Raw genomic sequence first — 27,417 nt, forward strand, 5'->3', positions numbered from 1 at the left:
TGATTGGTCTTCTGGGACAACCACTTCCAGTGGTAAACCACATTGGTCCAAGATCATAGAACCATCACAGAATGGTTTAGGTTGGAAGGGACCTTCAAGATCATCCAGTTCCAATCCCCCTGCCACAGGCAGGGACACCTCACACCAGCCCAGGTTGCCTCATCCAGCCTTGCTTTGCTTCACACAAGTTCTGACCAACTTTTTACCCAGAAGTAGGATCCAAGGGCTGGAGCACTTCTGCTGTGAGGACAAGCTGAGGGAGCTGGGGGTGTTCAGCATGGAGAAGACTCCAGGGGCATCTTAGAGCTGCCTTCCAGTACCTGAAGGGATCCTCCAGGAAGGCTGCAGAGGGACTTTTCCTGAGGGTGTCTAGAGACAGGACAAGGGGGAATGGTTTGAAGCTGAGGCAGAGCAGGGTGAGACTGGAGCTGAGGAAGAAGTTCTTCATTCTGAGGGTGGTGAGACTCTGGAACAGGCTGCCCAGGGAGGCTGTGGCTGCCTCCTCCCTGGGGGTGTTCAAGGCCAGGTTGGATGAGGCCTTGAGCAGCTGAGTCTGGTTGAGAGGTGTCCCTGCCCATGGCAGTGGGGTTGCAGTAGATGAGCTCTGAGGTCCCTTCCAAACTAAACTATTCTTTGATTCTATGAAGCAAAGGATTCCACTCAGACTGGATGCTGCCCTGGGCAGCCTGCTCTAGTTGGAGACATCCCTGCAGAGTGCAGGGGAGTTGGACAAGAGGAATTTTGAGGATCCCTTCCATCCCTGTGCAACCTGTGACTCTCTGCCTGAAAGCTTCCAAGTGTGTGTGTTAAATCCCACCACTCCCAATTTAATGGCTTTCTGCTGGCTTCCAGGAAAGCCCTGCATTGATTTTTTAGTTCTCTTTATTAACTACCAGTGAGAGACTTTCAGAGGCCTCCCTACTCTAAGCTCTCTGATCTTTTTTTCTTACTTATTAACTGTGCCATTCATTAAAATGCAGATTGGCTGGCTGGTTATGTTGGCCTGAATTCCTGGATCCTCACAACATCAAGGGGAGATCTGTGGTAAGATGTATCTTCAGAAAAATTCATTAGTGGGAAAACCTACAGCTTCCTTTTATCCCAGAGATACACACCTTGGCCCTGCCAGGAAATGCCTCACTTCAGCTGTCCAGGACCTTCTTGCTTCAATCAGGTACAAAAACCTGCAATCATTTTCTTTCAATCAGAAGATTAAAGTGTAAAAAACAATCCTTGCTGGACTTTTATTCCCCATTGTTTGCATTCATCTATTAGGTAGCAATCCACAGGATTCAATATCAACCTGACATAAAAACTGCAGGAGGTTCAACAAGTCCAAATGCAAGGTCCTGCAGCTGGGTCAGGCCAGCCCCAGGCACAACCCCAGGCTGGGTGAAGAGCAGATTGAGAGCAGCTCTGAAGAGAGAGACTTGGGGGTGCTGGTTGCTGAGCAGCTCCCCAGGAGCCAGCAGTGCCCTCCTGCAGCCCAGCAGGCAGCTGTGTGCTGGGCTGCAGCCAGAGGAGTGTGGGCAGCAGGGCAAGAGAGGGGATTCTGCCCCTTGGCTCTGCTCTGCTGAGACCTCACCTCCAATCCTGCCTCCAGCTCTGGTGTCCCCAGCAGAAGAAGGACACAGAGCTGCTGGAGTGAGTCCAGAGGAGGCCACAAAGATGATCCAAGGGCTGGAGCAGCTCTGCTGTGAGGACAGGCTGAGGGAGCTGGGGGTGTTCAGCCTGGAGAAGAGAAGGCTGCAGAGGGACCTTAGAGCTGCCTGCCAATAGCTGAAGGGATCCTCCAGGAAGGCTGCAGAGGGACTTTTCCTGAGGGTGTCTAGGGACAGGACAAGGGGGAATGGTTTGAAGCTGAGGGAGAGCAGGGTTAGACTGGAGCTGAGGAAGTTCTTCAGTAGGAGGGTAGTAAGACTCTGGAACAGGCTGTCCAGGGAGGTTGTGGCTGCCTCTTCCCTGGGGGTGTTCAAGGCCAGGCTGGATGAGGCTTTGAGCAACCAAGTCTAGTTGAGAGGTGTCCCTGCCCATGGTGGGGAGGTTGGAGTAGATGAGCTCTGAGGTCACTCCCAGCCTGAGCCTTTCTATCACTCTATGACAAAAGCCTTTGCAGGGCAGGGAGGTGAGTCCAGGCACATCCTCTATGAAGAAGGGTGAGGCAGAACTGGCCTTTGGATTTTGTAAGCCTTGTCTGGCCGTGACGCTGAGATATCGAATTCGCAGTGGCAGAGGGAAGGCAAACAGCACAGCAGTGGGACAGGCCCTGCCTAGGCTCTCCATGCAGCAGTTCTCTTTTCACCTGCTACTCCCAGGCTGCTGCTGGGGTTCCAGAAAGCTGCTGACCTCAAAAGGCTGCAGGAAGCAGCCAAACAGTCGGGGTTTGCTTGCTTTCCTTCTTCAATTAAGACTCACTGCATGCAACATAAATAAATCATCAGCAGTGGCAGGAACGTGGTTTTCTCCTCAAAGACACATTAGAGGGCAAGTCTGGTGGTTTTTTTTTTTCGGGTTTTTTTTTTTTTTTGGTGCCTGAAAGTTGTGCAAGCACACTGAAAGCCAAGCCTTATCCCACTGCTGAGTTACAAGCTCCAAAGAAGTTTGTAGAGAAGAGTCACTGCAAAGAAAACCTGCTGAGGGGAAATCATGGGAAGACCATCAATGTCAGGCTGTAAAGTGGACCTTGACCAAAGGCTCAGCACTGAGTGTGTGAAACCATCCTCAGCACAAGGCAAAGCAAAGATGAAAAGCCCTTCTACAGCAGGGTCCCACACTGCACTTCCCAGCCACAGCTCCACACAGCTGCTCTTTTTCCTTTCCCCCTTCTTTTTCCTTTCCCCCTTCTTTTTCCTTTCCCCCTTCTTTTTCCTTCTTGCAGCTGGGTCAGGCCAATCCCAGGCACAAACCCAGGCTGGGTGCAGAGTGGATTGAGAGCAGCTCTGAAGAAGAAGAGTTAGGGGTGTTGGTTCCTGAGCAGCTCCCCAGGAGCCAGCAGTGCCCTCCTGCAGCCCAGCAGGCAGCTGTGTGCTGGGCTGCAGCCAGAGGAGTGTGGGCAGCAGGGCAGGAGAGGGGATTCTGCCCCTTGGCTCTGCTCTGCTGAGACCTCACCTCCAATCCTGCCTCCAGTTCTGGTGTCCCCAGCAGAAGAAGGACACAGAGCTGCTGGAGGGAGTCCAGAGGAGGCCACAAGGATGATCCAAGGGCTGGAGCAGCTCTGCTGTGAGGAGAGGCTGAAGGAGCTGGGGGTGTTCAGCATGGAGAAGAGAAGACTCCAGGGGGATCTTAGAGCTGCCTTCCAATAGCTGAAGGGATCCTCCAGGAAGGCTGCAGACTTTTCCTGAGGGTGTCTAGAGACAGGACAAGGGGGAATGGTTTGAAGCTGAGGGAGAGCAGGGTTGGACTGGAGCTGAGGAAGAAGTTCTTCATTCTGAGAGTGGTGAGACTCTGGAATAGGTAGCCCAGGGGGGTCGTAGATGCCCCCTCATCCAGCCTGGCCTCAAACACCTCCAGAGAGGGGACATGCACAGTCACTCTGGACCACCCAGAAGAACAGTTTTACACAGTCACGTTCTGGTGTAATGGCTTTTGGCAAAGAGAGGCACTTAATAGCAGCCATCAAATCCAGAGCCAGGGTTGGTGGCTGAAAAAATGAATAATCAATGTAGTGGGGGGTTGGAAGACTGAGTACTGGGTAAAGGACTTCTTAAGCCTTCACATTTTAACTGGATTTACACCCTGAGAAGCCTTCAGAGTTGTTAATTGTATCCACCAAGAGAAGTGAGAGGGTAGTGGATTAATTTGTAATACAAGTGAACACAGAGGGAAATCCTCTGGCACTTCACTACCTTGTAAAGTTGTTTTGTGGGGGGTGACTCCTAATTATGAGTGCTAAAGGCTCAGGAAGCAGCAGGAGCAGAAGCAGAAGATGTAAGGTTCACACAGATTTATGTTCAGGGTACTGAAGATGGGTTGGACCCATTTCTGTCTGCTGAATCTCCTCTCCTTTCTCTCCAGCTGGGTTTATTTCCTGCAGCCATAAGAAAGTTACTGTGGATTAAAGTTAAATTAATGTTGCTAAATTAATGTCACTGAACTGCTAGCACTAAATTCATATCCCTGTATTAGTACTATCACTAAATTAATGTAATTAAATTAATATCACTAAATTTCTGTCACTGAATGAATATCATTAAATGCATATTACTGAATTACTATCACCAAACTAATATCATTGAATTAATACTACTTAATTTCAGTAAATTACTATCACTGGATCAGTATCACTAAATTAATATCCCTGAATTAACATTACTAAACTAATATCATCAAATTAGCATCACTAAATTAATATAATTAAATTAATATCACTGAATCAATATAATTAAAGAAATATTACTAAATATAATTAAATTAATATAACTAAATTAATATAACTAAATCAATATAATTAAAGAAATATTACTAAATTAATATAATTAAATTAAGATCACTAAATTAATATCACTAAATCAATATAATTAAATCAATATTACTAAATTAATAGAACTAAATTAATATCACTGAACTAACATTAATTAATAGCACTAAATTACCATCACTGGATCAGTATCACTAAATTAATATCACTAAATTATTATCACTGAATCAACGTTACTAAATTAATATAATTAAATTATTTTCACTAAATTACTATCCCTGGATCAATATCACTAAATTAATATCACTGAATCAATATTACTAAAATTGCTAAATTAATATAACTAAATTAGTATCATTAAAGTAGCATCACTAAATTAATATAACTAAATTAATATCATTGGATCTATATCACTAAATATAACTAAATTAATATTATTAAAGTAGCATCACCAAATTAATATAACTAAATTAATATCATTGGATCAGTATCACTAAATTAATATTACTAAATTAATATCATTAAAGTAGCATCTCTAAATTAATATATTAAATCAATATCATTAAAGTAACATCACTAAATTAATATCACTAAATTAACATCATTAAATTAGCATCACTAAATTAACATCACTAAATTAGCATCACTAAATTAATATCACTAAATTAATATCACTAAATTAATATCACTAAATTAATATCACTAAATTAATATCACTAAATTAATATCATTAAATTAATATCATTAAATTAATATCATTAAATAATACCCCTGAATCAATATTGCTAAATTAAAATTACTACATTAATACTGAATCATTATCATTAAATTAATATTGCTGCATTAATATCATTAAATTGTCACCACTAAATTAATATTACTGCATTAATATCACTAAATTAATCAACTTAATTAATATCACCAAGTTAATATTACTAAATTCTTATTACTTATTCTTGAAACAACAAAAAAAAATCCCAAACCAACACAAAACTATCAAAAAAAAAACCCACAGAAAAAAAAAAAAAAACCCAAACACAAACCCCTCAAAAAGGTCCTATGAAACACACAGACAAACACAAACAGACCCCAAAACCCCCCAAAATGCCAGGCCCAGCACTCCTATCTGCATGCTCATGGCCTTACTGCTCAGGATGGTTTCTGTACCCAGCAGTTTTTGTTGTCAGAGAATGCTTTGGGTTGGAAGGGACCTCCAAAGCTCATCCAGTCCAACCCCTCTGCACTCAGCAGGGACATCCTCCACTAGAGCAGGTTGCCCAGAGCCCTGTTGAGCCTCACCTTGAATATCTCATAGGGTGAGACCTCAACCACCTCCCTGGGCAACCTGTTGCAGTGTTCCAGCCCCTTCATGGTACAGAACTTGTTCCTCACATCCAATCTCAATCTGCTCTGCTCTCATTTCAAACCATTGTCCCTCGTCCTGTCCCTGCAGGCCTTTGCAAACAGTCCCTCTGCAGCCTTCCTCTGGCCCCCTTCAGGTACTGGCAGGCTGCTATTAGGTCTCCCTGGAGCCTTCTCTTCTCCAGGCTGAACACCCCCAGCTCCCTCAGCCTGTCCTCACAGCAGAGCTGCTCCAACTCCCTGACCATTTTCATGTCCTTCCTCTGGACCCTCTCCATCAGGTCCATGTCCTTCCTCTGCTGAGGGCTCCAGAGATGAACACAATGCTCCAGGTGAGGTCTCACCAGAGCAGAGTGTCAGAATCCCCTCTCTCCATCTCTGGCCATGCTGATTCTGATGCAGCCCAGGATGTGATTTGCCTTCTGTGCTGCAAGCTCATGTCCAGCTTCTCATCCATCAGCACCCCAAAGCCCTTTTCCTCAGGGCTGCTCTCTATCACCTCCTCCCCCAGCCTGTACTGATAGTGAGGATTGCTCCAGCCCAGGTGCAGGACCCTGCACTTGCTCTTGTTCAACCTCATGAGTTTCACCTGGGCCTCTCTCTCCAAATCTCCTGCTCCCCCTGATCTTATTTTCTAGAAGCCTCTCTGCAGAGAACCTCCAAGGGGAACCACCTACAATTTAACAAGCAGAAAGCCCAATTTTACCACCAGAAAATACTCCATGACTCCAAGGTTTCATCTGTTTTGAGGTCACAATAAGACCTCACCAAATTGTGATGAATTTTCCATTCCGAGCTGTGAATCAGCCCCTGTGAGGACAGCCCACAACAGGGATTCAGCTTTCAGCCAAACCTGATCATTATTCAGCTGCAAGGTAAATTCATCTAAGGAGTGGAAATTAGAAGATGCCCCAAATTCAACTCTTTTCAGGTTGTGACTGGAGACAGAGGATACCTCACTGAAACAAACAGCATCCCATGCCTCCCAGCTAGGAAATGGACCAGGGCTTATTCCATTTTTGACAAATTAAACCTGCACAGAACCTTGAGGGTGTGCCAAGACCACCCAGCAAGATGGTTACCAAGGCAAGAATTAGAACTTGGGAGTTCCTGGTTTATTGTCTTTAAGTTCAAACCACCAGACTGAGCTTATTCTAAAGGGGAAAAAAAAATAAAATAATGTGGCCAGAAAGGAAACTTTTACAGCATGGCAGTGAAGTTAGAGCTTGTTAGAATGTTGGAGATTAATGGCAACAGGAGGGGTTTTATACAAATAAGGATCACATTAGGAAAAAGAAAGAGCCTCATGGGACTGCAGGCTCTGCTGCAGTGCAGAACACCCAGCACCATCTGCAAATGTCCTTAAAGAAATGCCTACCAAGGTGACCAATGCTTCTCTGAAGCTGCAACCTCTGCTGCTTCACCTCAACAGGGTTGAGAAGTGTGCCAGTGCCAGCTGCAGGAGGTTCAACAAGTCCAGGGTCCTGCAGCTGGGTCAGGCCAATCCCAGGCACAACCCCAGGCTGGGTGCAGAGTGGATTGAGAGCAGCCCTGAAGAAAGAGCCTTGGGGGTGTTGGTGGCTGAGCAGCTCCCCAGGAGCCAGCAGTGCCCTCCTGCAGCCCAGCAGGCAGCTGTGTGCTGGGCTGCAGCCAGAGGAGTGTGGGCAGCAGGGCAGGAGAGGGGATTCTGCCCCTTGGCTCTGCTCTGCTGAGACCTCACCTCCAATCCTGCCTCCAGTTCTGGTGTCCCCAGCAGAAGAAGGACACAGAGCTGCTGGAGTGAGTCCAGAGGAGGCCACAAGGATGACCCAAGGGCTGCAGCAGCTCTGCTGTGAGGACAGGATGAGGGAGCTGGGGGTGTTCAGCTTGGAGAAGACTCTGGGGGACCTCAGAGCTGCCTTCCAATAGCTGAAGGGATCCTACAGGAAGGCTACAAAGGGACTTTTCCTGAGGGTGTCTAGAGACAGGACAAGGGGGAATGGTTTGAAGCTGAGGGAGAGCAGGGTTAGACTGGAGCTGAGGAAGAAGTTCTTCATTCTGAGGGCAGTGAGACTCTGGAACAGGCTGCCCAGGGAGGCTGTGGCTGCCTCCTCCCTGGGGGTGTTCAAGGCCAGGCTGGATGAGGCCTTGAGCAGCTGAGTCTAGTTGAGAGGTGTCCCTGGGCATGGTGGGGAGGTTGAAGTAGATGAGCTCTGAGGTCCCTTCCAACCCAAGCAATTCTATGATAGTTGAAGCCTGTGTAAATTAACAAAACTCTGGGACCTCTTCCTATGGTTATTTTAAACTGGGCTGACGGAGGTTTGTCCATGGAGTGGCAAGGTAAAAAATCAAAGCAAAACAAAACAAAACAAAAAAAGAAAAATACAACACCCCCCCCCCCCAAAAAAAAAAAAAAAAAAACCAAACCAAACCAAACCAAAAAAGCCCCCAAGAAAGCCAGCAAAAGAAACCTGAATTTCACTTTGTCAGTTTACAACAACAAGGCAGCAGAGGTCTTTCAAAGCTTTAGCTGGTCATCAAAATGTTTCTGCAAGAAGTGCCAAGCTCTTACACTTCTCTTTGAAAGGCTCATCCCCTGCTCTGTGAATAAACAAAGTTGCAACATTTGCAGCTTCCCTGAAGGTTGCCCAAATCCTGCTGTCTCCCATAATCTTACACCTCAATTTAGAAGTCTTGTAGCTGCAGCACCAAGAGCTGCAGAAAGGCAGAGCAGTCGTGTTCTCCCCATCCATCCCTTCACAGATGAGGGAGGCATAAAAGTTTCCCTTGACACCTAATAGAGCAGACACAGCAAATGTTTACCCCAAGTTCTTCTGCTTTGAAGATATTGTCAAGTGCTCTGCTGACAGCCATTCCTGGGGCCTGCTTGTTTAGACACAGCTCTGAAAGGCACTGATATGGAACATGAAAAGTATCAGAGTTTGGTGATTGCACAGTGTGGTGACAATGTGACAAATCCACTGCAAATCCAAGCCTGAAAGACACTGCAGTTTGAAGTGAAATTCAGTCTGTTAGGGAGGGGAAAAAGGAGCTTCTGAGCCTGGGCTCCTTCTGAACTTCTAGCAGTGGAGTGGAAAAAAAAAAAAAGGTATTCACCTCCACAGGGTCACCAGACATGAATACTCCTCTCTCGTTCTAGTCCTAGAGGAGCAGGGATGCAAAGGACCTCTGCTGCACCCAGGGAATCAGCAGAAAGATCTTCTGTGGCAATCCTACATTAGTGCTATAGACAAAGCTCACCTGAGCAGGTGATTGACCCCAGCTCTGGTCACTGACCTTCACAGAATCACAGAATGGTTTGGGTTGGAAGGGACCTCCAAAGGTCACCCAGTCCAAGCCTCTCTGCAGTCAGCAGGGACATCCTCCACTAGATCAGGTTGCCCAGAGCCCTGTCTCCAGGCATGAGGCTCCAACACCTCCCTGGGCAACCTGTTTATCTATATGCTCAGCCTTCTGTGAGTGATGAATATAGTCTAGGAAACAGAACTGTTTTGGGAGGTGTGTATTACTGCAGCAATCAGAAGGAAGGCAGGTTGCTGAGGATGGAGATCTAAATCCATCTGCTCTGGGTTTAGTGCTCTGAGGACCTGTCAGGTGGGGTTCTGGTTATGAATCTGCATGTGGGGAGTGTGTCCTTCTACAAAAGGCAAGCATGGCAATGCTGAGATTGAGACAGGCTGGAAGGAATGTCTTGAATTCACAGAATCACAGAATGGTTTAGGTTGGAAAGGACCTCCAAAGGTTATCCAGTCCAATCCCACTGCAGTCAGCAGGGACATCCTCCACTAGATCAGGTTGCTCAGAGCCTTGTCCAGCCTCACCATCTCCAGGGATGGGGCCTCAACCACCTCCCTGGACAACCTGTTCCAGTGTTTCAGCACCCTCAGAACTTGTTCCTAACATCCAGTCTACTCTTCTCTAGTTTGAAGCCACTTCCCCTCATCCTGTCCCTGCAGGCCTTTGCAAACAGTCTCTCTCCATCCTTCCTGTATCCCCCTTCAGGTACTGGCAGGCTGCTGTTAGGTCTCCCTGGAGCCTTCTCTTCTCCAGGCTGAACACCTGCTGCTGTCCTGCAGCAGAGCTGCTCCAACCCCCTGCTCGTTTTCGTGTCCTTCCTCTGTGGCACATCCTGCAGAGCTGACAAACCTCAGAAGGGACCTTCCTTCTCCTGCATGTCTGACAAGTAGGTCAGACAGGAAGGGGGTGACTTTCATGGGAAGTTAACAATTTGGGTTCACAATGGCTATTTTATGTATTGCTATTTTTTTCTGACATAGATTGAGTTGTTCTGTTCAACCAAGCCATTCTGGTGCACGTCCTTCTGCTTCCAGGAAGGTGATTTGGCAGTGCTGGGATGATGCTTGGACTGAATGATCTTAAAGGTCTCTTTCAACCACAATGGTTAGGAAGAAGGCCAAGGAGGGTAGGTTTAGACTGGAGATTAGGAATAAATGCTGTACAGTGAGACACTGAAACAGGTTGCCCAGAGAGGTGGTGGATGCCTCCTCTCTAGAGGTGTTGAAGGCCAGGATGGATGAGGCCTTGAGCAACCTGGGCTGGTGGAAGGTCTGCCCTAGGTGGTCCTGCTCTGGCAGGGGGGTTGGACTCAATGATCTCTAGAGGTCCCTTCCAAGCCCTGACATTCTGTGATTCTGTGACTGCCCAAAAGCAGATAACAAACCACCCACAGTTGAAAGCTAAAACTGCTGAGCTGTTTCTCCTGTGGCTGTTACCAAGCTTTAGGTCATCACTAAGATGAGTTTAAGAAAAGGGATTACCAGAAAATGAGTCATAAGGCATTTAACCATGAAAAGTTTAGCAGGCATAAATCATTACAGAGCTTCTGAATGGAAATAAAATGGTGACAGCTTTCCCCCTCTAAATTGCTCCTGACAGAAGCAGAGGAAGCTATAAATATCCATAAGGGAATGCATGCTTCCCTTCAGCAGTGATTCCCAGTGCTGAGTTCTGCACTGCAGCTATTTTAAGCCTCTGTAATGAAACTTGAACCTTTAACATGAGAATTCAAGAAGTAGATACACACTAACTGTAAATTCCTACATGCTTTTCCTGCACTGACAGACAGGATGCAGCTCTGCTGGGGTCTTAGCCTGGCATCAGTATTGCTGTCTCTCCAAGCAGAGCCCCTTCTGGCTCTGTGGCAAAGTTATTGAAAGGATCCATTCAGCCTGGAGAAGAGAAGGCTCCAGGGAGACCTAATAGCAACCTGCCAGGACCTGAAGGGGGCTACAGGAAGGGACTGCAGAGGGACTGTTTGCAGAGGGACTGTTTGCAAAGGCCTGCAGGGACAGGACAAGGGACAATGGCTTGAAATGAGAGAAGAGCAGATTGAGATTGGATGTGAGGAACAAGTTCTGCACCATGAGGGTGGTGGAATCATAGAATCATAGACTTGTCAGGGTTGGAAGGGACCTCAAGGATCATCCAGTTCCAACCCCCTGCCATGGGCAGGGACACCTCACACTACAGCAGGTTGCTCACAGCCACATCCAGCCTGGCTGCAAAAACCTCCAGGGATGAAGCTTCTACCACTGTTCCAGTCTCTCACCACCCTCATGGGGAAGAACTTCTTCCTGATATCCAGTCTGAATCTCCCCACTTCTAGTTTTGCTCCATTCCCTCTAGTCCTGCATACAGGTTGCCCAGGGAGGTGGTAGAGGCCTCACCCTATGAGATATTCAAGGTGAGGCTCAACAGGGCTCTGAGCAACCTGATCTAGTGGAGGATGTCCCTGCTGACTGCAGGGAGGGTTGGACTGGATGACCCTTGGAGGTCCCTTCCAACCCAACCCATTCTATGATTCTGTGGTAGGACACATGCCATAGGCCTCTGTTAGTGGTGTGGCAAGGAACATGAAACCCCCTCCTTGGTACCTCCTCAAAGATAAAATGGACCATGCACAGGAAAAATATGATCAGGCTCTCCTGATCACATTAATAAATAATAATAATTTAGCCAAGAAGAGGGAAAAAAATAGGTAAATGAAATGCTTCTCTTCCAGAAAGTCCTGAAGTTCCCCATCCAAGAGCTGTGATGCTTGCACCATTAATTTCCATGCAGAAAAACATTGTTCACTTCAACCAGCAATTAGTGGGGAACATTTCCAGCCTGTGCAGTGATGAGATTTTTATGCTAATGGCGACACAGCAGTAAATTAATCATCTGGGCACATTTAGCTGGGATGTATATTTCATGAGACAGATACAGATATCAAGATCAGTTTGATATTTACTCATGGTAAATGGAAGTGTCTCAAATGGTGGTGGGGGAAGCATACTAAGTAAATAAGTGGGGATGTTTGCAGCTGAAGCACTGCTTCAGCTCTTGCTCCAGGAAACAGCTGTCTTTTCTTTGCCTTTAATTACTTTAGGAGAGGTCAAAGTCTTGTGGGATCACCTAGAACTGAATCATTGGACATAACCAGGTGGATGGATGATGGTAGAGCAGTGGCTGTGGTTTCTCTTGATTTCAGTCCAGCCTTTGACACTGCCTCCCACAGCATCCTCACAGCTACACTGAGGCAGTGTGGTCTGGATGGTCAGGGAGTGAGGTGGATGGGAACTGGTTGAAGGGAAGAAGTCAGAGAGTTGTGGTCAATAGGACAGAGTCCAGTTGGAGGCCTGTGTCTAGTGGAGTCCCTCAGGGGTCAGTGCTGGGACCAGGACTGTTCAATATATTCATCAATGACCTGGATGAGGGCACAGAGAGCACTGGCAGCAAGGTTGCTGCTGGCACCAAACTGGGAGCAGTGTCTGACACAGGAGGGTTGTGCTGCCATTCAGCCTGACCTGGACAGGCTGAGAGCTGGGCAGGGAGAAAGGGAAGGAAATTCACCAAGGGCAAGGGGAGAGTCTGGCACCTGGGAAAGAACAACCCCATAGGGAACTATAAGTTGGGGACTGAGCTGTTGGAGAGCAGTGAAGGGGAAAAGGCCCTAGGGTCCTGGTGGATGGGAGGGTGACCAGGAGCCAGCAATGTGCTCTGGTGGCCAAGAAGGCCAAGGGCATCCTGGGGGGGATCAGAAGGGCTGTGGTTAGGAAGTCCACAGAGGTTCTCCTCTCTCTCTACTCTGCCCTGCTGAGGCCACATCTGGAATATTGTGTTCTGAGCCCCTCAGAAGGACCTCAGGGAACTGTTTGAGAGAGTCCAGCACAGAGCCACAAAGATGATTAGGGGAGTGGAACATGAGGGGTGACCTCCTTCATGTTTATAAAGATGTGCAGGGCAATGGTGGAATGGTAGAAGGGGCAGTGGTGAATGCTGAGGCATAGGAGGTTCCATTGATCCATGAGGAAGAATTTTCTACCTGTGAGGGTGCCAGAGCCCTGGAACAGGCTGCCCAGGGGGGTTGTGGAGTGTCCCTCTCCAGAGATATTCAAAACCCAGCTGCATGTGTTCCTGTGTGATCTGGTATAGGTGATCCTGCTGTGGCAGGGGGGTTGGACTGGATGATCTTTGGGGGTCCCTTCCAACCCCTAACATTCTGTGATTCTGTGATTCAACAAGACAGTGGAACTCCAATAATGTCTTGACACATGAAAAGAAGAGCACCAACTGGATTTCCTGTCCTGCAGTTCTCCTTTTATTACTGGCAGAATTACCTCTGTTGCATTAGGCAGCACTGAAAAGAGACTTTTCAGCAGCTGGAGTCTAGGCTGCTGGGTGGATTATCCATTAGCCTCTGTAACTATGTCTGAAAGCTTTGAGCTGTAGCAAGCAGGAAAGCTACCCAGGGGGTTCCCTCCTCAGCAGATGCCAGAGGGTTTTTAATACCTTAAAGAAAATGTTTCTATGAGATGTATAATTTTGGACACAGATTGATATATTACTGCTGTTCTGTCACGTCTCAGCTCACAACTTTGCAGGCACAAAGCAATCTAGTCCAAAGCTGAGAGTGTTTTGACTTATTGGAAGGAAATGTACACATAGACCCTCTGTCTTAGAATCCCAGAAGCACAGAATGTTAGGGGTGAGAAGGGACCTCCAGACATCATCCAGTCCAACCCCCCTGCCAGAGCAGCATCACCCAGGGCAGGTCACACAGGAACACATCCAGCTGGGTTTTGAATGTCTTCAGAGAAGGAGACTCCACAACCTCTCTGGGCAGCCTGCTCCAGGGCTCTGGCACCCTCACCATACAAAGTGTCTCCATGTGTTGAGGTGGAACCTCCTGTGCTCCAGCTTGTACCTGTTGTTCCTTGTCCTATCACTGGGCACCAGCAAAAAGAGACCATCACCTTCATCCTGACACCCACCCCTCAGCTATTGATAGACATTGATCAGATCCCTCTCAGCCTTCTCTTCTGCAGACTAAACAGCCCCAGGGCTCTCAGGCTCTCTTCACAGGGGAGATGCTCAAGTCCCCTAAGCATCCTCCTGGCTCTCCCTTGGACTCTCTCCAGCAGGTCTCTGTCTCTCTTGAACTGGGGAGCCCCAAACTGGACACAGGATTGCAGCTGTGGTCTCAGCAGGGCAGAGCAGAGGGGAGGAGAGTCTCCCTAGCCCTGCTGGCCACACTTTTCGTGCTGCACCCCATGCTACCTTTATTTCAATACTGCTTCTTTAAAAAGGAAAAGCAGAGCACCCCCAGGCACCTTTTATGTTCCTGAGATTATCTGGAGGGAAAACTGCAGTATTTAATAAATCTGACACAAACCTGCTACTGTCATGGCAAACAGATCTGACGGTTATTAGTCCTGTAAAAGCAGATGATTCATCACTCAGCTAGTGATCAGCTGCAGAAGTGATTCACAGCTCCAGTGACCGCCTGCCAGTGGCTTTGATGCTGCTCCTCACGTTAGCTGTTTGCTGCTGATTGTATTGCAGCAGTTCTTCACATCAGCAAGTGGTAGAATTTAAAAGCAGAAAGGAGGATCACACCACAAAGAAATGAGCAGAAATCATCCCCTTTAAAATATTCCCCAACACCAGCTGGGCCTTCTCGACAGATGTCCCTGAGTCTCATCTGAGTGTTCATGAACTTGGAGCAGGAAAACAAAACAAACCACAAACAAACCCCTAAAATCCCCAACAAAGTAAACAGGAATCAAAGTCCCAGATGAATTCCTCCACCAAAGTGCACACACACCAGCATGGGGAGACCTCACCTGCAGGGTCTGTCCAGTGATGAAACCCTCTGCATAAGAGGGCCATGGACCTGATGGAGCACAGCCAGAGGAGGGCACCAAGATGCTCAGAGGGCTGGAGAACCTCTGCTATGAGACAGGCTGAAAGAATTGGGGCTGTTCAGCCTGGAGAGGAGAAGGCTCTGGGCAGACCTTAGAGCTGCATTTCAGTATCTGAAGGGGACCTACAGGAAGGCTGGGGAGGGACTGTTCAGAAGGGTCTGTGGGGACAGGATGAGAGGCAAGGGTTTGAAACTGGAGCAGGGCAGATTCAGGTTGGACATCAGGAGGAAGTTCTGCACAGTGAGAGTGGTGAAATACTGAACAGGCTGCCCAGGGAGGTGGTTGAGACCCCATCCCTGGAGACATTCAAGATCAGACTGGATGTGTTTCTGGGCTGCCTCCTCTAGCTGGAGGTGTCCCTGCTGCGTGCAGGGGAGTTGCACAAGATGCCCTTTGAGGCTCCCTTCCCACCCAGTGCAATCTGTGAATCCTCTTGCCTGGCTTCCAGCAGGGGAGAGCATCCCTGCAAGACACGAGTAGCAGGGAATGGCTTCAGCAGCTGGCATCAAAATCTCCTCTTACACTTTGGATATCAGCTGGCAGGTGGGGAAGGTCACAAATCACAGCTGTGATGCCACCTGTGAAACACCATGGCACTTCAGAGCAAAACCTGCCCTGCAGAATTCACTGCACATCTCTATGGCACCTCCTCCAGCACAGAGAAAAGAACACACAGCTGTCCCCAGGAGGGGCCTGCAGAGACACAGGAGATCTGGCTGTGCTGTGCCTGCCTTCCTGTCCTCTGTGTCCTGGTTTATCTGAGTCTCACACCAAGCAGCCTTTCCTCAGATTTAACAGGGGGACCTGAATGAGGACAGGCTGAGGGAGCTGAGGTTGATCAGCCTGGAGATGAGAAGGCTCTGGGAGGACTTTAGAGCTGCCTTCAAGTAACTGAAAGAATACTACAGGAAGGCTGCAGAGGGACTTTTCCTGAGGGTGTCTAGAGACAGGACAAGGGGGAATGGTTTGAAGCTGAGGGAGAGCAGGGTGAGACTGGAGCTGAGGAAGAAGTTCTTCATTCTGAGGGCAGTGAGACTCTGGAACAGGCTGCCCAGGGAGGCTGTGGCTGCCTCCTCCCTGGGGGTGTTCAAGGCCATTGGCACCCATGCACACCACCAAGGCAGTTTGCCACAGCTGCTGCATGAGCAGGGGCACAAAACATTTCATAACGCACAGTGGCAGGTTGCTCCCAGGAATGTTGTGAACTTCAGCCTGGAGCAGAAGGAGGCTGTTTGTGGGGATGAGCTGCAGAACAGAGAGCCAGAAGTGGGTCCAACATCAGAGCAAGCAGGGATAGACTGAAGCTGAGGAAGAAGTTCTTCATTCTGAGGGTGGTGAGACAATGGAACACGTTGTCCAGAGTGGTTGTGGCTGCCTCCTGCCTGGGGCTGTTCAAGGCCAGGTTGGATGAGTCTAGTTGAGAGGTGTCCCTGCCCATGGCAGGGGGGTTGGACTAGATGATCCCTATGGTCCCTTCCAACATGAGCCATCCTCTGACCTATTAAGAGCCCCTATTATTTTAGCATTTTAACTATTATTTGACCATTTTATCCTATACTACCATGAAAGCAGCCAAGATTAATTTCTTAATTTGTCCTCTAACCTAAAAACTGTACACAAACTACAGTATTATTAATATTATTATATTGACAGTATTGATTAATGTTATTATATCCAGCAAAAGAGTAAATTAGAAAAACAAAAAAGGTTGTGTTATTGATTCCATTCTAATGCAGAGAATGAAAGGCAGAAACCTGAATACAAACTCAACACATTAATTATTCTGATGCAACAATTTTATTTGCTCTATTTCCCCCCCCCGCACAGCATCCCTTTGCATCCAGATGGTCAGAGGGGTATCATCCCTTCATCAGGCATTGCAGAAGTCATTCAAAGAAGACATTTCAAGTGAAAAATCCCAAATGAAAGGAAAAAAAAGAAAAACAAACCAGCAAGGAAGTGGAAAAGAGCACATGATTTGAGAAAAAACAGACATAATACTGCACAAAATCAGGGGGAAAAGCAGAAGTGCCCACAGCTGTGGCCCACCATGCCTTAGTGGACTGCCAGTCTTTAGGAAACAAGAGAAATCTTCTTTCTTGCTGTTTTATTACCTTGGCAACATCTCCTCCATGTCAGCAATTACATAGGAGACCACAGTCCAAACAGCAGCACAGAGGTTCATCTGGTTTGGATTCTGAACTGTCATCGTGTCCCCTTCAGAATGATGAAACCAGAAGTATTTACTGAGGTCATCACGCAAGCTGGCACCTACAGAGGCAAATGGGCAATGGTCCATCAGAGGAAGACAAATACTTAAAGAGGAATATAAACTGGAATCCATTCCTGGGCTGTCCAGGATCAACTCCACATGCAGCCAGATGATGGCCTACAGGAAGGCTGCAGAGAGACTGTTTGCAAAGGGCTGCAGGGACAGGATGAGGGACAATGGCTTCAAACTAGAGAAGGGCAGATTGAGATTGGATGTGAGGAAGAAGTTCTTCACTCTGAGGGTGCTGGAACACTGGAACAGGCTGCCCAGGGAGGTGGTTGAGGCTCCATCCCTGGAGATAGTCAAGGTGAGGCTCAGCAGGGCTCTGGGCAACCTGAGCTAGTGGAGGATGTCCCTGCTGACTGCAGAGGGGCTTGGACTGGATGACCTTTGGAGGTCCCTTCTAACCCAAACTATTCTATGATTCTATGACATCCACAATGTCTACTGCAATCTTCTTTGAACCTCAGAAAAGGGGTCTGAAGGTAAAGGATAAAAAGAATAAACAGAAGAGAAATGAAGGAAAAATGGTGGCCCAGATCATTCTATGATTCTATGATTTTATGATTCCATGATTCTATGATTCTATGATTTTATGCTTCCATGATTATATGATTCTATGGTTTTATGATTCTATGACTCCATGACTCTATGGTTTTATGATTCCATGATTCCATGATTTTATGATTCTGTGATTCTCTGATTTCACAATTCTCTGATTCTCTGATTCTATGTTCCCTAGAAGAGCTGCACTGAGCTGTGGTATTTGCAGTTTGAAGCCTTCGGGTTAATTGACTTGAATGAGCACAAGGCAGCAAAAAATCACACTGGGGAACAGTTGACCTTCCCCTGGGATACTTTTCTCTGCAGTGACAGCAGACAGCCAACTTCCTCTAAGACTACCAAAATCCAGGAAGAACAATCCCTACAGAAACCCCACAGGTGGCAGAGCTTCCTCCATTCTTCTTCATCCCAATGCTCTGATGAACCTCTCCTTGATGCTATTTGTGTTGGGGAATGCTCTGGAATTTGCTTCTGAAGGGAGCCTACAGCAAGGCTGGAGAGGGACTTTTCCTAAGGGTGTCTAGAGGCAGAGCTAGGGAGAATGGTCTGAAGCTGAGGGAGAGCAGGGTGAGACTGGAGCTGAGGAAGAAGTTCTTCAGCATGAGAGTGGTGAGACTCTGGAATAGGCTGCCCAGGGAGGCTGTGGCTGCCTCCTCCCTGGAGGTGTTCAAGGCCAGATTGGACGAGGTTGTTCAGTGCTGCAGGTGGGGTCTGAGCAGAGCAGAGCAGAGGGGCAGAATCCCCTCCCTGTGCTGCTGCTCTCCCTGCTCTGGATGCAGCTCAGCACACAGCTGCCTGCTGGGCTGCCAGGGACCACTGCTGGCTCCTGGGGAGTTTGTCACCAACTGACACCCCCAAGGCCTTCTCCTCCAGGCTGCTCTTGAGCCACTCTCAAGCCAGTCCTTGCCCACAATTTTTCCTTCAAAGCATATGTGCCACAGAGTTACCAAAGGAAAAAAAACAGATGAAAGATGTGGAGAGGAACATCATTTCTTAATCTGTTTTGTTTTTGTTTTTGTTTTTGTTTTTCATTTGGAATCTGTCTAAAACCTGGCAAAGTAACAAATCTCAAGTGGTCAGGGAGTAAACCTGCTGCAACAGGAGCTGTTTGAGGCAGGCTGGCTGGAAGGCTTCCCCTGTGCCACACCATCCCTGCTGCTGCCAGCCCTGTGGAGAGCTTGGCCTGTTGTGCTGGGTGCTGCACAGGTGTTTTGTGAGCTGGCCTCCCTTAATCACAGCCTGCAGAACTGTTCCTGTCATGAACACTCAATTATTGCCTTGCCTGTGTTTTAGTGCCCACATTAACCTCTTCTTTCACAGGCTAACCTCTAGCTGATAGCTGCCTTTAATGCTAATTAGTTCATTCATTCTCCACAATTCAGCAGAAGCACTGGAGAACGCTGATGCTGGTTTGAGGGGGGCACTGGCAGCATTCCCCTCTCCTGTCATTTAGTCTCAAATGATGAAATTACAGGGCTAAGTTGCTTGAATTTCAAGGCTACAGACACTGAAATAGTTTCCAGTACAGGGCTTATAAATGACACCAGGAGCCCTGCTGTGTCACCTCCCTGAGTCATGCTCTCAAAAGTCTTCAAAATTCATGAATCAAACAACAAGGCAGAGGGAAAGCTTTCAGTTGGCTGTTTCAGTGGCTAATTAAATGTGAAGGAGACAATCTGAAGCATGCATTATTTCCTGTTTGGCTTAATAATGCATCGGAGAATTCATCCTCTGGATTCACTAAGCTGCCTAAATTACAGCTCAGGATTACCACAGTTACTTTTGCAACACGTTCACCTCTCCCCCATTGCAGCAGAGGAGCAGTGACAGCTGGGGATTCAACCTGCTCTCACATGAAATCCTCTGGAAGGAGGTCTCAGGGAAGGGAGCAGTTCTACTCCATAAAGCACAGGTGGGCAAGACTCTAAAATACTAGCACAGAATCACAGAATGTCAGGAGCTGGAAAGGACCTCCAGAGACCAGCACAGAATCATAGAATTGTCAGGGTTGGAAGGGACCTCAGGGATCATTCAGTTCCAACCCCCCTGCCATGGCCAGGGACACCTCACACTACAGCAGGTTGCTCACAGCCACATCCAGCCTGGCTGCAAAAACCTCCAGGCATGAGGCTTCCACCACCTCCCTGGGCAACCTGTGCCAGTGTCTCACCACCCTCATGGGGAACAACTTCTTCCTAACATCCAATCTAAATCTCCCTTCCTCTAGCTTGGATCCATTCCCCGCAGTCCTATCACTATCTGACACCCTAAAAAGTCCCTCTCCAGCTCACCCCCCCTGCCAGAGCAGCATCACCCAGGGCAGGTCACACAGGAATGCATCCAGGTGGGTTTTGAATGTCTTCAGAGAAGGAGACTCCACAACCTCTCTGGGCAGCCTGCTCCAGGGCTCTGCCACCCTCACCATACAAAGCTTCTCCTCATGTTGAGGTGGAACCTCCTGTGCTCCAGCTGGTACCTGTTGTTCCTTGTCCTCTCACTGGGCAACAGCAAAAAGAGACCATCACCTTCATCCTGACCCCCACCCCTCAGCTATTGACAGACATTGATCAGATCCCTCTCAGCCTTCTCTTTTCCAGACTAAACAGCCCCAGGGCTCTCAGTTCTTCCTCACAGCAGAGATGTTCAAAAGATGTTCAAGGTGCTACACTGAACCACCTACAGACTAATGCAAAGGGGGAGAAAGGAGGCATTGCTAACAGCTCTCAGCAGCCTACAGTAAGATAATTACCAAATTATTTTAATAGAGAACAGATAGAGGAGGGCCACAAAAATGCTCAGGGGGTTGGAGCACCTCTGCTACAAGGAAACACTGGGGATGTTCAGCCTGGAGAAGAGAAGGCTCTGCAGACACCGAATAGCAGCCTGCCAGGACCTGAAGGGGGCTACAGGAAGAATGGAGAGAGACTGTTTGCAAAGGGCTGAAGGGATAAGACAAGGGGCAATGGCTTCAAGCTAGAGAAGAGCAGGTCTAGATTGGATAGCAGGAAGAAGTTCTTTACTCTGAGGGTGCTGGAACACTGCAACAGGTTGTCCAGGGAGGTGTTTGAGGCCCCATCCCTGGAGATCTTCAAAGTGAGACTTGACAGGGCTCTGGGCAATCTGATCTAGTGGAGGATGTCCCTGCAGGGGGGGTTGGACTTGATGACCTTTAGAGGCCCCTTCCAACCCAGACCATTCTGTGATTCTATGTTTCTATGTTTCTATGATTCTATGAATCAATGCATGAATGACTGAAAACCTTTCAGGAGCCAAATTCACAGCTTCACAGCTTGCATTGGGTTGGAAGGGAGCCTGAAAGGACATCCTGTCCAACCCCCTGCACTCAGCAGGGACACCTCCAACTAGAGCAGGCTGCACAGGGACATATCCAGTCTGACTTGAATGTCTCCAGGGATGGAGCCTCAACCACCTCCCTGGGCAGCCTGTTCAGTATTTCACCACTCTCACTGTGCAGAACTTCCTCCTGATGTCCAACCTGAATCTGCCCTGCTCCAGTTTCAAACCCTTGCCTCTCATCCTATCCCCACAGACCCTTCTGAACAGTCCCTCCCCAGCCTTCCTGTAGGTCCCCTTCTGATACTGAAATGCAGCACATATGAATTCATAATTTCTACCCTCTGGTTACTGTTTATTTTACTTTTACATCCTGACCTAAAAACTGTCAGTTTCCACTTCCCACTCTTACAAGGACTGACACAAAAGAAGCAAAAATGGCAGGTCTCAGTAGCCCTGGGTAGCCCAAGCTTGTGATCCTGTGGCCAAGAAGGCCTGTTGGAGAGCAGTGAAGGGGAAAAGGCCCTGGTGGATGGGAGGGTGACCATGAGCCAGCAATGTGCTCTGGTGGCCAAGAAGGCCAAGGGCATCCTGGGGGGGATCAGAAGGGCTGTGGTTAGGAGGTCCAGAGAGGTTCTCCTGCCCCTCTGCTCTGCCCTGCTGAGGCCACATCTGGAATATTGTGTCCAGTTCTGGGCTCTTCAGTTCAGGAAGGACCTCAGGGAACTGCTTGAGAGAGTCCAGCACAGAGCCACAAAGATGATGAAGGCAGTGGAACATCTTCCTTATGAGGAGAGCCTGAGGGAGCTGAGGGCTCTGTAGCTTGGAGAGGAGCAGCCTGAGGGTGACCTCATTGCTGTTGATAAAGATGTGCAGGGGGAGTGCCCAGAGGCTGGAGCCAGGCTCTGCTGGGTGATGCCCAATGCCAGCAGAAGGGGCAGAGGTGGAAGTTGAGGCATAGGAAGTTCCATGGAAACAGGAGAAGGAATTTTTTCCCTGTGAGGGTAACAGAAGACTGGAACAGGCTGCCCGGGGGGGTTGTGGAGTCTCCTTCTCTGGAGAGATTGAAAACCCACCTGGATGTGTTCCTGTGTGATCTGCTCTAGGTGACCCTGCTCTGGCAGGGGGGTTGGACTGGATGAGCTTTTGAGATCACTTCCAGCCCCCAACATTCTGTGATTCTGTAAAGCTTAGCCTAAGCCAGAGGCAGATTCCCCAGAAGAGGTGAATTGCACCTCCTCAGAAAGGCAGCCATTGAAACCAGAATGCATTGAGTGAAGAAGGGGAAATTGCCTCTTGTCACATATATATATATATATACAAATTTTTTTTCAGGGTCAAAAAACAGACTAGTGAGATTTTAAAGAAGGAACTCATTCCAGGTAAGCACAGCCAAATTGTTCCCAGGCTGCCAGCCAGGTGCATGCTGTGACTCCAAAGGTGGCTCTGGGTTTGGAAAAATCATGGGTGTGGCAGAGAAGGCAACAATAATTATTACAACAATTAGTCTTGTGCTGTGTATTAAGAGCCTAAGGCTTATCTGCAATTAGAGCAGGTAGCCAGAGTGCCTTTGCAGCTCTCTGTTTGAGTGACTGGAGCAGTCAGACACTCTCTTCTTGAAAGAGCAATCACACTCTTCCTGGCTCAGTGAATTTGCAATGCACTGCACAGCACAAAGGAAAAGAATGACTGGGGAACAGCAGCAAAAGGCAAGGACTAACCCTATCCACAGTGAGGACAGGCATTCAGTGCTGTCTGGGGTTCTTTTCCACAGGAAGGATGCTCTACACCTGAGCAGATGAGAGAGGAGCCCAAGCCAAGACTTGCAGAGGGGAGGGGAAGCCAAGACATGAGGAAGAGCAGACACAGCAGTGCTGTCTGTTTCCAAAGGCAGGCAGCTGGCTCAGCAGGCAGGAGCTCTCCTGCCTGGGAAATGATTGCAGGAGGGTTTCTTAGCACTCTCTTAACTCAGGCTCCAGAGACCACACACAGTCCCCTCCCACTTGCTCTCTAATTAGAAAGTTGAAGTCATTACTTGGGCCAAGGGACAGCGAAATGAAATTGTCACTAGGTTGGGGATGGAGTGAAAAAGTTTTTAGAGGTACTAAGATGATGTTCTCAGCAACACTGCACTGTGGCTCAGAGCTGGTCTAGCATCAGTATTAGCATTGCTCAGTTGCACCCTGGGATAGGGCAAGGGGCAATGGATAGAAACTACAGCACAGGAGGCCAACATGAGGAGGAACTTCTTCACTGTGAGGGTCTCAGAGCACTGGAACAGGCTTCCCAGAGAGGTTGTGGAGTCTTCTTCTCTGGAGACTTTCCAGCCCTGACTGGATGTGTGACCTGTGCTAGACTCTGTGGTCCTGCTCTGGCAGGGGGGTTGGGCTCCATGGTCTTCAGAGGTCCCTTCCAACCCCTAACATCCTGGGATCCCGGGATTAGTAGATGGCTTAGCAGCTACTTGTCTGGCTGGAAGAGAGGAGCTGCATGGAAAGGAAGCAAGCAAGCCAATGACATTTTTAACTGTCTGATGATCCCTTCTTTCCCCCAAGCACGCTGAAATAAAAGACATCAATGCAGAGCACTTGGAGGCTTCAGCAGCATCAAATGCATGTGCTTTTAATCATGACTGCATGGGAACATCTGCCCTCAAATCAGGCCAGCAGGGTTTAGTGGACAAGAAAAGTGCCCCTAGTAATGAAGAACTAAAGCAAGAGGCAGGCAGACCAATTAACTTTCCTCCATACTTCCCACCTCACACAGCTTGGGGATTCAAAATCAGATGTGGATACTTAGGGATGTTTTCAAAATCAAGATGTCTAAAACCTGCCCATTAGTTTTAGCTGTTTCTTAGCTAGAAGGTAGAAGGGATACAATTGTCCAGGCCAAGAAAAGATGCAGGTGCAGTGGAGTGTTGAAGCCTTGACATCTCCAGCCTGTGGTTCTCACACTCCAGCACAGCAAGAAAGGGAGAGTTGCCCTGTCAGACCTGATCCCTCCATGATGCAGGCAGTTCAGGCTCAAGAGTAATTGTGGCTGGAAGCAGGTCCAGAGGAGGGACATGAGAATGATCAGAGGGTTGGAGCACCTCTGCTATGAGGACAGGCTGAGGGAGCTGGGGGTGTTCAGCCTGGAGAAGAGAAGGCTCCAGGGAGACCTAACAGCAGCCTGCCAGTACCTGAAGGGGGCTGCAAGAAAGGCTGCAGAAAGACTGTTTGCAAAGGGCTGCAGGGACAGGATGAGGGACAATGGCTTCAAACTAGAGAAGAGCAGATTGAGATTGGATGTGAGGAACAAGTTCTGCACCATGAGAGTGCTGGAACAGGTTGCCCAGGGAGCTGTTGGTGTCCCACCCCTGGAGATATTTTCACACTACAGCAGGTTGCTCACAGCCACATCCAGCCTGGCTGCAAAAACCTCCAGGGATGAGGCTTCCACCACCTCCCTGGGCAACCTGTGCCAGTGTCTCACCACCCTCATGGGGAAGAATTTCTTCCTAACATCCAATCTGAATCTCCCCATTTCTAGTTTTGCTCCATTCCCCCCAGTCCTATCACTCCCTGACACCCTCAAAAGCCCCTTCCCAGCTTTCCTGGAGCCCTCTTCAGATCCTGGAAGGCCACAAGAAGGTCTCCTCAGAGCCTTCTCTTCTCCAGACTGAACAACCCCAACTCTCTCAGTCTGTCTCCAGAGCAGAGCAGCTCCAGCCCTCTGCTCATCCTCCTGGCCCTTCTCTGGACACCTTCCAGCACCTCCAGATCTTTCCTGTACCAGGGGCTCCAGAACTGGACACAGAGCTCCAGGTGTGGTCTCCCCAGAGTGGAGCAGAGGGGGAGAATCCCCTCCCTGGCCCTGCTGGCCACACTTCTCTTGCTGCAGCCCAGGCTCTGCTTGGCTCTCTGGGCTGCAAGTGCTCACTGCTGGCTCCTCTTGAGCTTCTCATCCCCCAGCACTCCCAAGTCCTTTTCTTCAGGTCTGCTCTCCAGCCAGTCCCTGCCCAGCCTATGTCAGTGCTTGGGATTGCCCCAACCCAGCTGCAGGACCTTGCATTTCAGAGCCTCTGTCATTTGGAAGCAAAGGGCTGCTGCTGCCTTGTCTCATCTGCTTGCAGGTTTGGTTAGGATTTCCAGAGCACCAAACAGAATAGAGAGGCAGGGAGTAAATAATGATCACTAGCATTCACAGAATCATAAAATGCTAGGGGTTGGAAGGGACCTCCAGAGATCATCCAGTTCAAGCCCCCTGCCAGAGCAGCATCACCCAGGGCAGGTCACACAGAAACACATCCAGGTGATTTTGAAAGTCTCCAGAGAAGGAGACTCCACAACCTCTCTCATTTAAATTATGAAGTGCTTAAAAGGAGCCTTTTTGAGTTTACAGCTAAGGGGAGGAAGAGTACAACATGATATGGATACAAGATTTTGAATGCAAACTAAATCAGATTACTTGGACCAAAACGTCTAAAACTCCAAAGAAACACCTAAGCTTTTTACCAGCTTTAGAAGAACTACATTGATTTGCTACAACTGCAAATAGGTCCTGAAATCCTGAAATAGCCAAGTGTGACCTAGCACAGGAACATGTCCAGGTGGGTTTTGAAGATCTCCAGAGAAGCAGACATCACAACCTCTCTGGCCACCTGTTCCAGGGCTCCAGCACCCTCACACCAAAGAAGTTTCTCCTCATGTTGAGATGGAATTTCCTGTGACTGAGTTTGTGTCCATTACCCCTCATCCTATCCCTGGGTGTCACTGAAATGAGCCTGGCTGCATCCTCCTGACAGCCACCCCTCAGATATTTGTAGACATTGATCAGGTCCCCTCTCAGCCTTCTCTTCTCCAGACTGAACAGCCCCAGGGCTCTCAGCCTTTCCTCATAATAAGAGAGATGCTCTCAGAACAGCACTGAGACAGAGGGGCTGGTCTGTGATGTTTCTGTTAGAGCAGGTCTTCAAGAACAACACAGATGTGCAAGAACTGACACAGGCAGTGGTGAGACACTACTGGAAGAGAGGACACTCAGAGGCTCTCTAGGGACCTCCTTGCCAGCTCTGTGGTTCTTTGAAATCTTGTCTGTTTATAAACATAGCTGAAATAGCTCCTTAATGGACTACAGATCTTTGCTCTCTGCTGCTTGCCTTGACCCATGGCTAGAGCCAAGTTTGGCCTTCTGAGCCTGAGGGCAATTCAGGTTCACTATTCTAAGTGACCCTTGCACACAGCATTAAACCAGGCAGCAAACATCTGGAGTAACCTTGCTGCATCTTACAGCTTAGGAATAAGAACCTTCCATCAGAAAAATGTCCTGCCCCTGTGTGTCACAGAAGTTGCAATGCATGGGTGAGGTTCATTAAGGCAAAATGCAAAGTCCTGCACCTGGGTAGGGCCAACCCCTTCCAACCTGAGCCATTCTATGATGAATTAGGTTTTTGGCTCTTTGGATGGAGAATTTGAATGAACTGCTGCATAGTGCTTTGCTCTGGCAGACAGAGTTGTTTACACATCCATAAAGCACATTTGTAGAAAGCTCTTTCCACAGACACTGCTACTTTCATAGCATCACAGAATGGCCCTGGTTGGAAGGGACCTTAAAAATCATCCAGTCCAACCCCCTGCCATGGGCAGGGACACCTCTCAACTAGACTCATCCAACCTGGCCTTGAACAGCCCCAGGCAGGAGGCAGCCACAACCACTCTGGGCAACCATTGTCTCACCACCCTCAGAATGAAGAACTTCTTCCTCAGCTTCAGTCTATCCCTGCTTGCTCTGATGTTGGACCCACTTCTGGCTCTCTGTTCTGCAGCTCATCCCCACAAACAGCCTCCTTCTGCTCCAGGCTGAAGTTCACAACATTCCTGGGAGCAACCTGCTGAAATGTTTTGTGCCCCTGCTCATGCAGCAGCTGTGGCAAACTGCCTTGGTGGTGTGCATGGGTGCCAATGACATGGCAACATCCATGTGCCATGGCCTGCTCACCCACCCAGAAATGGTTGGAGGTTGCTCTGGATTGATAGAATCACAGAATGGCTCAGGTTGGAAGGGACCTCAGAGCTCATCTACTGCAACCTCCCCACCATGCCCAGGGACACCTCTCAGTTAGACTCAGCTGCTCAAGGCCTCATCCAGCCTGGCCTTGAACACCCCCAGGGAGGAGGCAGCCACAGCCTCCCTGGGCAGCCTGTTCCAGAGTCTCACTGCCCTCAGAATGAAGAACTTCTTCCTCAGCTCCAGTCTCACCCTGCTCTCCCTCAGCTTCAAACCATTCCCCCTTGTCCTGTCTCTAGACAGCCTCAGGA

At 48.5% G+C, this 27,417-nt stretch overlaps 1 protein-coding gene across 1 annotated transcript in view; it reads right to left on the minus strand.

The window, feature by feature from the left end:
• Positions 1–17,098: 17,098 nt before the first annotated feature.
• The window catches only part of CPQ (carboxypeptidase Q), an 85,402-nt gene continuing 75,083 nt past the window's right edge, over positions 17,099–27,417 (minus strand). The window contains exon 7 of the mRNA XM_054385595.1: positions 17,099–17,259. Coding sequence (XP_054241570.1) covers positions 17,099–17,259 — 161 coding nt within the window. The remainder of the gene's footprint in view (positions 17,260–27,417) is intronic.

Source organism: Indicator indicator, chromosome 12 (genome assembly GCF_027791375.1).
Source record: "Indicator indicator isolate 239-I01 chromosome 12, UM_Iind_1.1, whole genome shotgun sequence".
NCBI lineage: Eukaryota > Metazoa > Chordata > Aves > Piciformes > Indicatoridae > Indicator > Indicator indicator.